Here is a 16,588-nt window from a genome sequence, read left to right as displayed (position 1 = left end):
AGACACGTACCTGAAGAGAGGGAAGCCTCAAGATCCTATTGAGGCTTCCCCCGCTACTCCGATGCCCCCTGTCACTGAGCGCGGCTCCTCTCCAGATCGGGGCTGCTCTGTTACAAGTGCAGCCGTGCAGTAGCCACGCGAGCACGGCCGCACATGTGCAGTAGCCACGCGAGCACGGCCGCACATGTGCAGTAGCCACGCGAGCACGGCCGCACATGTGCAGTAGCCACGCGAGCACGGCCGCACATGTGCAGTAGCCACGCGAGCACGGCCGCACATGTGCAGTAGCCACGCGAGCACGGCCGCACATGTGCAGTAGCCACGCGAGCACGGCCGCACATGTGCAGTAGCCACGCGAGCACGGCCGCACATGTGCAGTAGCCACGCGAGCACGGCCGCACATGTGCAGTAGCCACGCGAGCACGGCCGCACATGTGCAGTAGCCACGCGAGCACGGCCGCACATGTGCAGTAGCCACGCGAGCACGGCCGCACATGTGCAGTAGCCACGCGAGCACGGCCGCACATGTGCCGTAGCCACGCGAGCACGGCCGCACATGTGCCGTAGCCACGCGAGCACGGCCGCACATGTGCCGTAGCCACGCGAGCACGGCCGCACATGTGCAGTAGCCACGCGAGCACGGCCGCACATGTGCCGTAGCCACGCGAGCACGGCCGCACATGTGCCGTAGCCACGCGAGCACGGCCGCACATGTGCAGTAGCCACGCGAGCACGGCCGCACATGTGCAGTAGCCACGCGAGCACGGCCGCACATGTGCAGTAGCCACGCGAGCACGGCCGCACATGTGCAGTAGCCACGCGAGCACGGCCGCACATGTGCAGTAGCCACGCGAGCACGGCCGCACATGTGCAGTAGCCACGCGAGCACGGCCGCACATGTGCAGTAGCCACGCGAGCACGGCCGCACATGTGCAGTAGCCACGCGAGCACGGCCGCACATGTGCAGTAGCCACGCGAGCACGGCCGCACATGTGCAGTAGCCACGCGAGCACGGCCGCACATGTGCAGTAGCCACGCGAGCACGGCCGCACATGTGCAGTAGCCACGCGAGCACGGCCGCACATGTGCAGTAGCCACGCGAGCACGGCCGCACATGTGCAGTAGCCACGCGAGCACGGCCGCACATGTGCAGTAGCCACGCGAGCACGGCCGCACATGTGCAGTAGCCACGCGAGCACGGCCGCACATGTGCAGTAGCCACGCGAGCACGGCCACATGTGCAGCAGCATGGAACGGCTCGTACACAAGCGGCTCTGGCTTACTGCACATGGCCAGGCTGCAGGAAGAAGGGCTGCGCGACTCTAATATGATTAGCGACTATTCATTGTCACTAATCTTCCGGGAGGCAGGGCTCAGCCACGGCGGACATGAAAGCAGGGAGGGAAGCCTCAATAGGATCCTTAGGTGTCCCTCTCTTTAGGTAAGTATCTCATCTTGTACCTGTGCTTTGGCTCAGGTACACTTTAAAATGGACTCGGAGCTGAATCTATTAAAAAGTTTAATACATACCGGGGGCTTCCTCCAGCACCATCTGCTCAGATCGCTCCTACGCTGCTGTCGTTCGCTGTCTGCAGCTTCGGTACCAGGTCCTGTCACTTCCGACAGTCGGGGCCAGTCTGATGTAAGAGAAGTGCACTATTTGCGTATCTCTCCAGCAGCTGCCGGAGAGATGCATAGAGAGCGCACTTCTACGGCGTAGACTGGCCATGACTGACGGAAGTGACAGGACCTGGTACCGGAGCTGCAGACAGCGGAGGACGCCGGCTTGGGAGCGAACAGGGCTGGAGGAAGCCCGAGGTATGTACTGTATACTTTTTATAAGATACAGCTCTAGCACACTTTAAAGTGACTCTGTAACAAAAATTACAACGTTTTTTCTACCATCCTACAAGTTCCTAAACCTATTCTAATGTGATCTGGCTCACTGCAGCTCTTTCTACTATAACCATCTCTGTAATAAATCAATGTATCTTTCCCCTGTCAGACTTGTCGGCCTGTGTCTGGAAGGCTGCCAACTCTTCCGTGCTGGTCTGTTCCTCTATGCACACTCCAGTGTGTGTTTTATTTACATAAGCCAGCAGCTTCTCTGCTATCTTATCAGTGATAGAAGAGAGCTGGATAAAAATCCTCCTCTGTTAGGCTGTGAAACTAGCTGGCTGACACATACTGAGGAATTACAAACACAGGCACAGGCAGAGCTGTCTGCAGGAAGCCTGTAATGTTCAGTGCATGAGAGAAGAAGGGGACAGAAGGTAAACACACAAATGATCTTTTGAGATTCAAAAGGAAAGCTGTATACAGCCTGCTTGTGTATGGATGTATTTTCTATGTGTGGACATATTGTACATCAATCTACTTCCTGTTTTGGTGGCCATTTTCTTTGTTTATAAACAAACTTTTTAAAACTGTTTTTGACTACTTTTAATGCGGCGGGGAGCGGCGAAATTGTGACAGAGGGTAATAGGAGATGTCCCCTAATGCACTGGTATGTTTACTTTTGTGCGATTTTAACAATACAGATTCTCTTTAAGGACCAGAGAGTGCTGGAAGAATGTTACAGTATCTGGTTATTGCAGTCTGACTTCTTGTCCTCAAAGGATTTTTCTACTTTTTGTACATCGTGCGGATTGATCCATTCCCACTTTGTCCCTTACCAGTGTTGTCCAGTGAAGATGCTGATGGAGTGAAGACACAACTTGCATAATCCTCCGACGTTCCAGCTATGGGCTCCTGCTGCACGACACTGTCGGCTATATCATAAGTACAGGACAGGTCCAGCACACTGCTATGTTCAGACGATTGGCTCTCTGCTTCTTCCGGCACCTCCATTACCCTGCCAAAGAAAATACAGTTATGTGAAAGCACAATCCAGGAAAAAGTCACAATGCAGCGTAGACAAAACACAGGCGTGCGCTTTACTGAGGCTTACACAAAAAAAACACTCCCATCCAGTTTATTATCATAGTATTTTGCTTATGCAAAACTCAGAGCCAAATATAGAAATACTGGAATTTGCAAACTAATAAGATTACACAGCAAAGACAAGACTTTAAGGTACCCACAAGTAGGGATCAACATATCTGGGCATCAGGCCCGATCACACCATCCCTGAAGAAGGGTTTGTTGCTAGAGATAACAGCGCCTGCAGCTTGATCAGCGCTGAGCAAAGGATTTCTATTATAAGTCCTATGCAGCATTGCCAAGAGGCTGCCAGATCACTTGTAGGGAGTTCTACAGACGCACATTCATCAGCAGAGACAGAGATGGTATAACTGGCAGACGGGCCCTGGATTCAAGGGTGTAATGACAGTTGCAGCAGACCGTGACTGCTTGTGAGGCTCTATAGCACAGGGTCCCACCATTGTCTTGTTACATAATGATGTATATAGGCAGCAACAGCATCCAAAGAGGAACTTTACTGTAAGATAGTAACAGGGGGAAAAGTATACACAAATGAGTGATACTCCTGGTCTAATTTATTCATGTTGTTTGATAAACAGTGAGCCTGCAGGTCATCATCTTTACTGTTGGCTGACAAAAAAAAAAAAAAAAGGGGGGGGGGGGGGACAGCACCAACTTCCTTTATCTACAAACACACCACACGGTGGGAGGGGATTCACCACATTATCAGCCACACTCACTCTCCTGATATTCAAGGAAGTGATTTCTCCTGGGAAAGGGAATATCAGCTACTGCCTGGTATAGCGTTCAATCCTGGGTTAAAGTTCCTCTTTAACCATTTCAGCCAGCGGGTATTTTTCACCTTATGGACAAGAGGAATTTTCACATTTCACTGCTCCTCCCTTTCATTCCCCAATAACTTTATCACTACTTATCACAACGAAATGATCTATATCTTGTTTTTTCCCGCTTCCAATTAGGCTTTCTTTGGGTGGTACCTTATGCTAAGAATTAGTTTACTCTAAGGCTTCTTGCACACCAAGACGTTGCATTAGGTGCCACGTTAAGGTCGCATAACGTGCACCTAACACAACGTATGGTGCTGCAAGAGCCGACGGTAGAGTGAGCCGCGTTAGGCGGCTCGAGTCCTATAATGTCTCCCAGAGTGGCGCTGATTGGCCAGCGGGACCACGTGATGCGGAGCGAGACACTCCGCATCACGTGGTCCCGCCGGCCAATCAGCGCCCGCCAGTGCAGTGAATATTAAGTAGCCATGTGCGCGGCTACTGTAGCTGGCTCTCCCCGCCTCCTCTCCGCCCCCCACTGCGCATGTGCAAACAGTCTAACGCGGCTATAGCCGCTCCAACGCCGTAGCATGCTGCACTTTGCACAGAACGTGCAGCGTTACATGTAACGCAACGTGGGCTGTGTGAACAGCCCACTTGTGTTACATTGCTGTGCGTTGGGGGAGCGTTACAGGCGCACTAACGTGCGCCTGTAACGTCTTGGTGTGTAAGCAGCCTAAATGCGTTATAATGGGAATAATAAGAAAAAAATTTGAAAAAAAAAAAAAAGGAAAAAAATGCATTATTTATTCGTTTTAAAATAATACATGCTACTCGAATTAAAATCCACACATTTTATTTGGCCATTTGTCCCGGTTACTGCAACATTAACATTATATCTCTAGTATAATGTATGGTGACAATATTTTATTTGGAAAATAAAGGTGCCTTTTTTCAGTAGTCCCTTACACACCCCAATGAGTTCTGGGTCACCATGAGCTTGCTGGTTAGTCTGTGCCTCTCGGATTTACAAGCCCTACTCCATAGAGCCAAATTAATCCATGCCATGCACTGATGAGGATCAAACAATCCGAAACAGTCTGTATGCATGTTGGATTATTATGGCTCTGTACATATTAACAAGCTGACACATCATTGCATTCCAGCGGTTCTGGAGGTGTGTTTAGCTTCTAAGGGTACAATGGTTAATTTGCATATATTCAGCAGTGGTGCCTGGGAGACATCTCGAGCTCACTCCAACCTGAATTATCGCAAATTCTTTCTGTTTTAGGAAAGCAAACTTTTGTTTTTCAGTCTTATATCCATCACTAATTTTTATCCCATAATTTTATAATAATATCCTTCTTGACATACATATTACAATTTTTTTTATTCCCTAAAGTCAGTAGGTATAATTTTTCTATTTGGCCAGAAGATGTCCCCGCTGAGTACTTCCTATTTGCGTACAATAAGTACACTACAGGAAGTAATGTGTTGCTACATTGTAACCAGGGAAGTGACGCAGGTATCAATGGATGCCTGCGATCACGGTGGCCTAGAGGGGAGATTCATGTTTGGGAACTTTGTTCCCATTCATAGATCTAACGATTGTCGGTGGTAAGCGCGAGCAGGAGGAAGTGCGGCGGCTCTGTTTCAGAATGAACACTGCTTTTGAACTAAAACAGTGTTCTCGGCGGACATGTACAGATTTGCTCAGGGGATTTTTGTCCCCTGCAGCCAATCTCCCCTGTTCCTGGCAACATCGATTTCGCGCACTGCCCCCCCCCCCCCCAAGCTGCAGGGACGTGACTATCGCGTCCCTGCGGCTGTAGCAGCTGACGTTGCGGAGGTGAAGCTCATGTCCCAGCGGCAGAAATGGTTACAGGAAGAATATGGAAGCTGCCATATTTATTTCCTTTTAACCACTTGAGGACCGCAGGCTTACACCCCCCTTGAGACCAGACCAATTTTACAATTTAGCACAGGGCAGCTTTAATAGTTTGCTGCACAGCCATACAACTTAGCACACAAATCAATCTGCCCTCCTTTTTTGCCACCAACAGAGCTTTCTGTTGGTGGCATTTGATTGCTGCTGTGAGGTTTGTTTGTTTGTGTTTTTTTAATAACTTACATTTTTTTAAATAAAATCTTACATTTTTATCTTACCCCCCAACAGTGTTCTCCCCAGAACTTTTTTCCAGCCGGGTAGCTGAGTGGGGTGAGATGACAGAATGCAGGGCTGGTGCTTCGGGGCTTACAGCAGAGGAAGAGGTGAGCAGATGACAGCCGGGTGCTCACTAAAACCAGCCGGGTGGAGCACTCAGCTAAAAGAGCCTGGGGAGAACACTGCCCCAAGATCCAATCAGTGTGCTCCCTCTCATAGGCATTAGCCTATGAGAGGGATCACTTTGTGCGCCTCTCCTGGGAACAGCTCAGTGACAGAGCTGTCCCCTGTACAGTGCTGCGCTAAATCGCAGTGCAGTGCATAAAAAAATGACCTTTTTTTGTCTAACAACCTGCCAGCTCAGATCGTGGCTGGCAGGCTGTTCTCTAAGGGCCTCTGTAGTGAACAGGCGCTCATTCCTTGCAAATCTCGCAGTGACAGGACGCACTGGCACGTCCTAAGGGAATTAGGAAGCCACTCTGCGGACGCCATCCTGCATTAGGCGGTCACAGAGTGGTTAAACAATACCAGCTGCCTGCCAGCCCTGCTTCTCTATTTGGCTGCTGAAGTGTCTGAATAATGTAGCTAATCTTGTCAGATCTGACAATAATGTCAGAAACACCTGATATGCTGCATGCTTGTTCAGGGTCTATGGCTAAAGGTATTAAAGGCAGAGGATCAGCAGGATAGCCAGGCAACTGGCAATGCTTAAAAGGAAATAAATATGGTAGCCTCCATATCTCCCTCATTACAGTTGTCCTTTTACAAATACAACAACAAAAAAAACCTTACAAGTAAGTTATTTGAAATCAGCTAATTAAGGCCTTTCTACATAGACATGTACCGTACAAGCGCTGCCTACACAGGACTAAGAACACATTTGTTCCTTAACTGGGGCTTTAATAAATGTAGGAATCTGAAACATTCTGTTATTTCAAAAAACAACAATTAATGCTGGTGAACAGATTGCTGCCTATTGGCCTCCCTGAACTAATCACTTGATTGGTAGTAAGCGATGACACACCCATCTGGAAGCATCTTCTGTCTAGAACACTTTGGAACAGTTTTATTTTTTGTTCACATTGGAAAAAAAAAAAAAAAAAAAAAAAAAAACACACAGGTGGGACCCTATTCCTTGTATAAAGCAGAACTGAATAAAAGTAGACCTGAAATGGGTGAACGAGTTCTATTTTAATTACATGGGGCTTTGTTCAGTCAGACACAGACACACACACACACACACACACACACACACACACATACACACACACACACACGACTGGGAGGTAACCCAGGGACCTGAAAGGACTCTTCCACATTAGAGACCTTTTCCTGCGTTTTAACGCAAAGTCAATACTTTGCATTTACCAAGGTAAAATGAAAATCCATAGACTTTCATTTTACCTTTCACACCAGACACTGCGTTTTGATGCGTTGCGGTTTAACGCACCCAGGAGCCGGTGTTTTCCCGTCGAGTGAATTAATAGCTACTGCCGCTGATTGCGTCACACAGCAGTATCCAGACGACACGCCGCAGGCTATTCGACGCGTGCAAGAGAACGGCTCCTGCACGCGTTGTCTAATGTGAAAGAGCCCTAAGGAATTTTACATGGTATCTGGGACCATCGAGCTCAGCCACCAGTAGTACAGAGTACCCAGATAACTCACGAAGACCTAGGTACACTAGGAAATTATAAAGGGGCTCAAAAATACCAAAAGGCACTCTGAAGATAGCCACTAATGATACAACTTGGCAAACGATCGTTAGTTTCCAACCATCCGTATGATTGGTTAGGTTAGGTATGATTGGTATGATTGGTTAGGATTTTTGTCCGTTAGTGGTCCCGAACGATCATTTCTGATTGTTCATACAAATGATCGGAAATGAAAGATCATTCATCAAATTGTATCACTAGTGGCCACCTTTACTCATATTGGAATTATATTAACAACAACATTTGTAAAGCGCTCTTCTCCTAGCACTCAAAACATATAGGCATGGCTCTATTCTACAATGATTCTACAAATCGGCAAATGCCAGGCTAAACAGATGGCTTTTAAGTCTGGATTTGAATAACTCCAGGGATGGGGCTGTCTTTACTGGGTGTGTTAGGAAATTACAAAGGTTAGGGGCAGCATGACAGAAACCTCTGGCTCCAAAGGTTTTGAGTTGGACTCCGGGAGTGACCAATTTTATGTATCCTGCTGATCTGAGGTTGTGAAAGATGTGGTGCAGTTTTAGCAAGTCCTTCATTTATCCAGGGCCCACATTGTGTAGGGGTTTGAATGTCAACAGTCAACAGTATTCAGCATCCTATAAACAGCAATCATAAATCTTATTGCACTTCATTGTAAGGAAAACATCCAAACCCTAAATTCAGATTTAGAATTTGCCCTAGATTCTTCCTGGGGTAAGTTATGACACATCTTAAACCCCACTTAGGGAGTTAACACTACATTATAAGGTTTGTTATAATAGCACGCAACAGCTGCAATAGTCCCACAATGGGCCCATACACATAACTGGTCTGCTGTGCGTTGAGGTCCTTCATACAGTAGAGTCTCGGTTATCCAACACCGATGGGCATTGGCTGATGCTGGAGAAGTGGGCTTTCTGGTTGCTTCAGACTCAGGTGTTAAAAATAGGCCTAGCTAATACAGTAATAAAGCTCACTCACTCTATATACATGACATGAACTCTGTATATTAAATGAAATACAGTAATTGATTGTATTTTAAACTTGGGGGAGCCTTGGAACTCAGGCTTTAGGGTGTAGCTGAGATGAAAGGAGGCAAACGTTTTATACATACCTGGGGCATCCTCCAGCCACCTTCACACAGATCGCTCCCTCGTCATCCAAAGCCTCCTGGATCCTCCGATAGAAGTCCCGTTATCTTTGGCCAGTAGGCACAGTGCGGCTAAGCAAGTTTCCCCGACTTGCTGCCACAGCTGGGAGCCTTCAGCACCTGCGCAGTACTACTGTGCAGGTTCAGAACGTTCGGTGACGGAAGTGCGGCGGGGCAGGCGCGCACAGCCAGGCCACACATGCGCAGTACGCCAGACTGGCCAAGAATGGGGCTGATACTGGAGGTTCCAGGAGGCTTTGGAAGGCGGCGAGGGAGCAATCTGTGTGGAGGGGGCTGGAGGAAGCCCCAGGTACATATAAAAAACGTTTGCCTCCTTTCATCTCAGGTATACTTTAAAGCAGCAGAGCCCACAAACAGCCTAAGAAGTTGTCCATCACCACTGTGAGTACTGCTGGCGATTTGTGCTAGTTGCTGGAGACTGCTGGTTAGTGGAGTTCCAGAAAACCGGAACTCTACTGTAATAATGCAAGCTGATCGCTACCAGACAAAGCACATGTTACGCCAACCTTGCAAATGAATGGTGAAGCGGTATCTTGTGTAGTAACGTGCATGTTAGTGGAAGACTTTCATTTTGAAATCAGTTGCAATGTGCTGCATGTAACAAATTCAGGGCTGGAACCCACTATGGTGTTTTTGGCAGCGTTTTGGGATTGCCAATGATTCCCAAATACGGATTGCCGATGTAAAGGAGTGAGGGGGACCCCATTAGTGCGATTGCAATTAGGGGTAATCGCAGGATATGCAGCATTTTGAGCACGTTAGTACTGAATGCAAAGTATATAATCGATGCATAAATATGCATCGATTATATACTTTGCTTTGAGCACTAACGTGCTCAAAATGCTGCATATCCTGCGATTACCCCTAATCGCAATCACACTAATGGGGTCCCCCCTTATCAACGTGATCATGCTTTAAATAAAATGTTAAATACTTGCCCGATGTATTGATTTCCGTCTTCCGTCCGTAGCTCCACCCCCTAAAGGAAGAGGTCACAGGCGCGTCTCTGATTAGTCCTAGAGAAGCATCTATGACCTCTTCCTATATCGGGTAGGGCTACAGACAGGAGGACGACTCCAGGTAAGTATAATAAAGTTTTATTTAAAAAAAAAAAAGAAAGAATGGCAAATCGGAAGCGCTGTACAGTTTACTGTACAGCGCTTTCAAAAATCAGGAAAACGCAAACGCCCTAAGAATCGCTGCACACAGTTCTGCAGCGACTTTAAAGCACTGCAGTGATTCCTAGTGGGTTCCAGGCCTCAGTGAGAACTTAGCCTTACTGTGTAGACCCCTTTCTAAACAGAAGGTAAAATATCCTTTCAAACATGTTCATGCCCTCTTGTCCTTTGTACACACCAAGGGATTATGGGTGTTTTCACACTTATCCCAGCAATTTCTGGCCACGTTTTTTCGTATCTGCGATTCTGCCTTTTTGCAATTTTTGGCAGTTGATTTTTTTCCGCTGTATTTATGCATATTTTTGCATTATGATTTTTCCATGCATGCCAATGGTGTTAATTTACATGACACTATAAGTAACTGCATATTTGCATGAAAATTTTCACATTTGGAATGGGAAAAAAAAAAATAGCATTTCTATTGACTTGTATTGTAAGCAATTCGCATAGACTCTTCAGAAGAAGAGTGAGCTGCGTTGGACACATAGAAGACCGGCAGTATGCAGATCTCCTCTGCTAGGAAGAGGCGAGTTATTCCCCGCTCGCTGCACTAATCTCTGGAGGGGGGTTCAAGGTAATGGGGGGGAATCAGGCTCCCCTCCCCACCACTGTGTGTTCCCGCTACCTCCCCCTTCCTGTGCTGTGCCCCCCTCCTGCCCCTAAAATCAGCCCTGGGCAGGCCACAGAGCCATGCCCCACCCAAGGCATCTCCCTCCACCCCCAGCTGCATCCATTGTGAGGGCATTTGTTATGCCCCTGGACAGAATAAAATGAACACGCCACTAAGGCGGGCAGTGTGGGTTCTTCCCAGAAGTCCTTTCTACCCAATGGGCACCCCTGCCCTAAGTTGTCTCTTTTCCAAATGAATTAAGTCCAGTTTGCCTAACCGTTCTTGAACATGAGATCTGCCTTTGGTTTGATGAGAATTAGTTGTGAGTTTTTCTACCAACTCAAACACTTCAATATCTTTCCTGTATTGTGGTATTAGGTTGTATTTATTTGTTTACAGTCATAACTAGATTTATTAATAAAGGGAACAAAATAAAACAAAATGTGTCCTACAGTATATTTTGGCATGATGTATTACACACATTTACCACTAGAGGGGAGAATAAGCATCCACAAATGTAGCAGCCTGCTACTGATTGCGAAATTGTAACAGAGGATTCAAATGATGTGTAAAAGATGATAACCGAGGTGACAAATACACAAACATTTACTTGGTTTATTAAGATGCTCATCCAGAATTCTCCAATTAAGGATTATTTTCACATACAGCCATCTGCAATTCTTCAAAAAGGTTTCTATTACACAGCCTATAAGTGATAATTAAATGTATGTGCCAATCAAATTATTAACAACAATTAGGAGGCGCCCAATATGCTAAAACTATTAAAAGCAGTTTAAAGCAGACCTGAAATGAAAATAAACAGATGTGATAACTATATGCTTAGTACTACAGTAGGGGTAAATACTCTGGTATTTTTATTTTCAGTTTAAGAGCAACAATTTTAAGACTGATATAAAACCAGCTTAAAGAGACACTGAAGCGAAAAAAATATATATGATATAATGAATTGGTTGTGTACTATGAATAATTACTAGAAGATTAGCAGCAAAGAAAATATTCTCATATTTTTATTTTCAAGTATATAGTGTTTTTTCTAACATTGCATCATTCTCTAATATGTGCAGATTACACAACACTCAGCATTCAAAATGATTCTTTCAGAGCAGTCTGTGAACTAATGACCTCTCCTCTGGCAGAGAAAAAGTAAATAGTTAACAACAGTTGAGATAATAAAAGTCAGAAGACAGTCCTCTCCAGGACTTTAAAAGTCGTAGAGTTTAATGGCTTTTTTGCATAGAGATAACAACTGGAGTTTCTTAACTCTTCCTGTACTGGAAACAATAAGACTGATGTATCTGATCTTAATGTTTTACTTCTTAGCTGTACTACACATACAAATCATAATATCATAATTTTTTTTTCGCTTCAGTGTCTCTTTAAAGGGTACCTAAACTGAGACGGATATAGATGTTTCATTTTAAACAATACCAGTTGCCTGGCAGTCCTAATCTCTTTGGCTGCAGTGGTGGCTGAATCACACCTGAAACAAGCATGCAGCAGGTCTAGTCTGACTTCAGTCAGAGCACCTGATCTGTATGCTTGTTCAGGGGCTGTGGCTAAAAGTATTAGATACACAGGATCAGCAGGAGAGTCAGGCAACTGGTACTATTTTAAAAGGAAAAATCCATATCCTTCTCAGTTTAGGTTCCCTTTAAAGGACTTCCGAGGCAAACTTAAAAATCTATTTTGTACTCACCTGGGGCTTCTCCCTCCCATCTCAGGCCCCCGCCGCAGCCCCGGTCCTCCTCGGTGTCCCCGCTGGCCGGCCGTAAGGATTGCGACCCACTGGCAGGGTTGGTTCTTCACGTTCACCTTATCTGGCACCACCTGAGCCTGCGCACAACTACTGTGCAGGCACAGTTGGCACCAGGTGATGTGAATGTCATGTGGCACGTACTGCGCTTTAGTGGTGCGCAGGCTCAGTATGCGGCTGATGACTCGGACGCACAACTACTGCACAGGGACAGTTGTCGCCAGATCACGTGAATGTCATCTGGCGTGTACTGCGCCTGTGCAGTAGTTGTGCGCAGTTGCAGTACGTGCCAGATGGATGTGGCATAGAAGAGTCGACCCTGCTGGCAGGTCGCCATCATTGCGGGCAGCCAGTGGATGGCCGCCGAAGGAGAAGGACTGAGACTGTTGCTCAGGGCTGGAAAAAGCACCAGGAGAGTACGAAACAGTTTTTATGTTTGGGTCAGAAGTCCTTTAAGGCCAGGAACCCACTAGGAATTGCTGCAATGCTTTAAAATTGCTGCAGCGCTGTGCACAGTGATTCCTAGAGCGATTGTGATTACCGGACGCTTGGAAGCGCTGTACAGTCACTGTACAGTCGCCTGTCCAGCGATTCCAATTTGCGTTTCTTTATTGAAACTTTATTTTACTTACCAGGCGTCGTATTTCCATCCGTCTGTAGCCCCCCCCCCCCCTAAAGGAAGAGGTCAGAGGTGCTTCTCTAGGACCAATCAGAGAAGTGCCTGTGACCTTTTCCTTAATGGGGCGAGGCTACAGACAGAAGAAGGAAATATAAGGACCCAGTAAGTATAAGGCTCCCTGCACACTGCATGCGATTCAGATTCTTACATCCGATTCAGATTTTTAATCGTTACCGCATGCTGCGTTTTTTCCTCCGTTTTCTGTTGATTGCATTCAGGGAAAATCGGAATTGCAAATCGGAATCACAAAACGGATTTGCAGTGTGCAGGGAGCCTAATAATGTTTTTTTTTAAAGCATAATCACCCCCCAATGCACTGCAAATCTTTGGGAAACCCCTGCCAAAAACACCCAAGTGGGTCCCAGTCCTTAGTTCTCGTTCTGACCGTAGGCTTAACTGCGAACCAAATTGCAGCAGTAGTAACTTCACATATGTCAATCACAGACACCAGGTGGTGTTACCTGGTGGTAGAGGACTGCGACATGTTGAGTCTGACCACGGTCGTAGCCATGCTCAGATCTGACTTCATAAAGGGGGGAGGGGGCGACTGATTAGTGATGGTACCCAGCACTAACAAGCAGAGGGCCATTGCAGGAGAGCAGCTGATAGGATGGATTCATCTCCTGTCAGTTGCCCGTGTGAAAGGGGCCTTAGGCAGGGGTCACACTTGAACAAATCCTCATTTTGTCGCATACAAAAACCGCATGTGGAATTGCATATAATGATAGTCTATGGTGCTGTTGCGTTAAGCATATGTGATTCCGCACAGTATTAAATTACTTTTCTCCTATATTGCTGTCACTTACAGTAAGTAGTAGAAATCTGACAGAACTGACAGGTTTTCAACTAGCCCATCTAAGGGATTCTCTGGGTTTTGTTTATTTTCAAAAGCACTTAGTGAATGGCAGTTACTCTGTCCAACTACAAAAGGAGGGTGGCCAGCATCATTGTATAAATCCTTTTCAGGTAATGTTATAAATAATACAAGCCTTGCTGAGAATCCCCCATGAAGAGATGGACTAGTCCAAAACATGTTGCTTCTGTCAGATTTCTACTAAGTGACAGCAACATAGGAGAAAAGTAATTTATGGCTCGTTTTACTCTGTAAGAAAAATACTTCTTATTAGTATATGTTTACACATATTTTAAATTTTACAATTCCTTTGAAATGCTCTGCAAATTGTACAATTTGCAGACCGAACGGGAGCGATAGCGGGCAAACAGGCCACGGGAGGCGGAGCAGTGCTTTTCAGCGCTGCTAGATTTGGGCGCAGCCGGCGCCTCCATAGACTATAATGGGAATCACTCCTATTGCAGCGCTCAGTGAGTAACGTCGGCTGCGTCAAAAGACGGAGCCGAAGTTGCTTAAAAAACACAATAATTCGGCCTCCAGCAATCGCTGGAAGCCGAATTATTTCATTCCCCCACTATCCATGGCGGCCTGGAGGGGGAATAGTAATTAAAACGGCCCGGACTTGTGTAGCAGCAGGATCAGCCATATAACAGCTGTATCCTGCGCCCAAGTCTACCGGCGCCGATTTCAAATGTACTCTTGGGAGGTGCGTTAAGCCTACACACACACACACACACACACACACACACACACACACTTTGAAATGTAAATGAGGGCTAAGGTATCCTTTAACTGCTTACAATGATAGTCATTTGAAGCTCTCAAGGGCCACATAAAATGGGAAGGAGGGCCGCATACCGCCCTGTGGGCCTTGCGTTTGACCCCTGTGCATTAAGACATTATTCACCTTAGTAGAGGCAAGTCTCTGGAGAATCCAGAAGCTTCCCTGTCCCCTTGCCGTTCCAGTCTTCTCCCCCCAAGCTCCTTGACTAGGGCTTGTTGACGAGAGCAAAGCCGTACCACAGTAGTACGCAGTACCAAGGAGACGCTCAGGCTCTGCTTTTTCTGCAGTTATTGGGCAGACGCAAGCTTTAGGGCTGGTTCACGCAGACGCTTGGCAGCGTTTACCGGCTAAATGCTCCCATTAGTGAATGGGAGCGTTTAGTATCGCGTGATTGCCCAAACACGGCATTCCAATCCCGATTTAACGCATCGCTTCGGCTGGCCCTAGAGGCAGCTTGCGGCTTCCAGGGCTTCATGTCCCTTTGCGGGGACGAGAAACACCAGTCGCGACGGGAAGCCGACGATTGCCGTACTGCCACCCCAGAATAAGACGTCACAGGACGTCGCGGCTTCCCAGCCGCCTAAACGCCGCCTGTCGTCCGTGTGAACCAGCCCTTACAGCGCAGTGTGGCCACGCTCATTCACAGACAGGGGCGTGGCTGCAAAGTTCCAGAGGATCCCAGCATCCAGCTGTGGTCTCAAGGACGAAGCTTCCCTCTACTCACATAAGTATCTAACTTTTCCTTTGAACTAAATGACAGGTTTGCTTTAACACTCTCATCCTAATAGTATACTTCAAACATCATTCAGTGTTAGCATGTTAATATTCTCACATAAACTGAAATCTTAATGGGAAGAATTTTCATATATGTCTCTATTCTATAGTTAAATGTGATTTCCCATTAAAAAAAGGAGGGGGGAGATGCGGTTTTAGCAAGAAAACATAATGATATCCTCTAGCAAGAGGCTTCTGGCACATGACAGACACGCTGTAGCTGGGCTGCAAGCAGCTCTCTGCATTAGCTTTTTTTTTTACCTTGACAAACGGCAGTCTAGGATCTTTCTCTCTTTCTCCAGGGGCTGCCAAGACGCTACGAGATTCCAGGAAGTGGAAGGCAAAAACAACTGCACGTTATCCTCTGCTGCTACGGTGTCCCGAATGAGGCAAAATGTGCTAGAAAGTGAAACATAATGTTCTTTCCTGTTTCTGAATGTTTGTGATGTTTGTTTTTACAGTTTTATGTTACTCCATAGATAAATACCCCTGCCCCAAAACAAAATAACTGTATTGAACTGCATACTTGCCCTTAGCTACTATATATACCACAAATATATATATATATATATATATATATATATATATATATATATATATATATATATATAGCTACTGTAAATACCACAAAAAACTATAAAGTGCAATTATGTCCCTCAATTCAAAGATTGACATGTGAGGAAAGTTGTAGGGCTGAGGAGATGCCTGCTCACAAATCAAGTCTTTTGTGCCTTGGGCGGAGAAAAAGCTTCCTCTGCATCACTCTGTCATACAGCATCTCCTTGCGTAAAGTGCGCTGAATGGTTGAACGATGCACAGTGACTCCATCTGCTGCAAGATGATGTTGTAGGTCTATGGTGCTGGTCTGTGGGTTGACTGTTCTCACCATTCATCACTTTTGTTTATCCTAGATTTTTCTTGGTCTACCCCTTCGAGCCTTAACTTGAGCTGAGCCTGTGTGTCTTCCATTTCCTTAATATGTTCCTAACTTTGGAAACAGGCAGCTGAAATCTCTGAGACAGATTTCTGTATCCTTCCCCTAAACCATGATGGTAAAACAATCTTTGTCTTTAGGTCTTTTGAGAGTTGTTTGAGACCCCCATGTTGCTATTCTTTAGATAAAATTAAAAAAGGAGGGGAACTTACAATTAGAGATTGCTCGAACGGTTCTCCCGGCGAACTTCCGTGGTTCGCGGA

General features: G+C 46.3%; 1 protein-coding gene across 2 annotated transcripts in view; it reads right to left on the bottom strand.

Annotated features, from left to right (window-relative positions):
- Nucleotides 1-16,588, bottom strand: part of SHLD1 (shieldin complex subunit 1) — a 224,901-nt gene that overhangs the window by 88,595 nt on the left and 119,718 nt on the right. The window contains exons 3-4 of one of the 2 annotated variants that reach the window (XM_068232498.1): nt 15,653-15,790; nt 2,676-2,854 (exon numbers count right to left, since the gene is read on the bottom strand). In XM_068232498.1, the coding sequence (XP_068088599.1) occupies nt 2,676-2,850 (175 nt within the window). In that variant the 5' untranslated portion in view covers nt 2,851-2,854; nt 15,653-15,790. Of the gene's footprint in view, nt 1-2,675; nt 2,855-12,933; nt 12,950-15,652; nt 15,791-16,588 lie in introns of those variants that run through there. The other variant, XM_068232497.1, reaches the window with a different exon arrangement.

This window comes from Hyperolius riggenbachi, chromosome 4 (genome assembly GCF_040937935.1).
Source record: "Hyperolius riggenbachi isolate aHypRig1 chromosome 4, aHypRig1.pri, whole genome shotgun sequence".
Taxonomy (NCBI): domain Eukaryota; kingdom Metazoa; phylum Chordata; class Amphibia; order Anura; family Hyperoliidae; genus Hyperolius; species Hyperolius riggenbachi.
The sequence above is the reverse complement of the archived record's forward strand: the minus strand, read 5'-3'. Positions and strand labels throughout refer to the sequence as shown.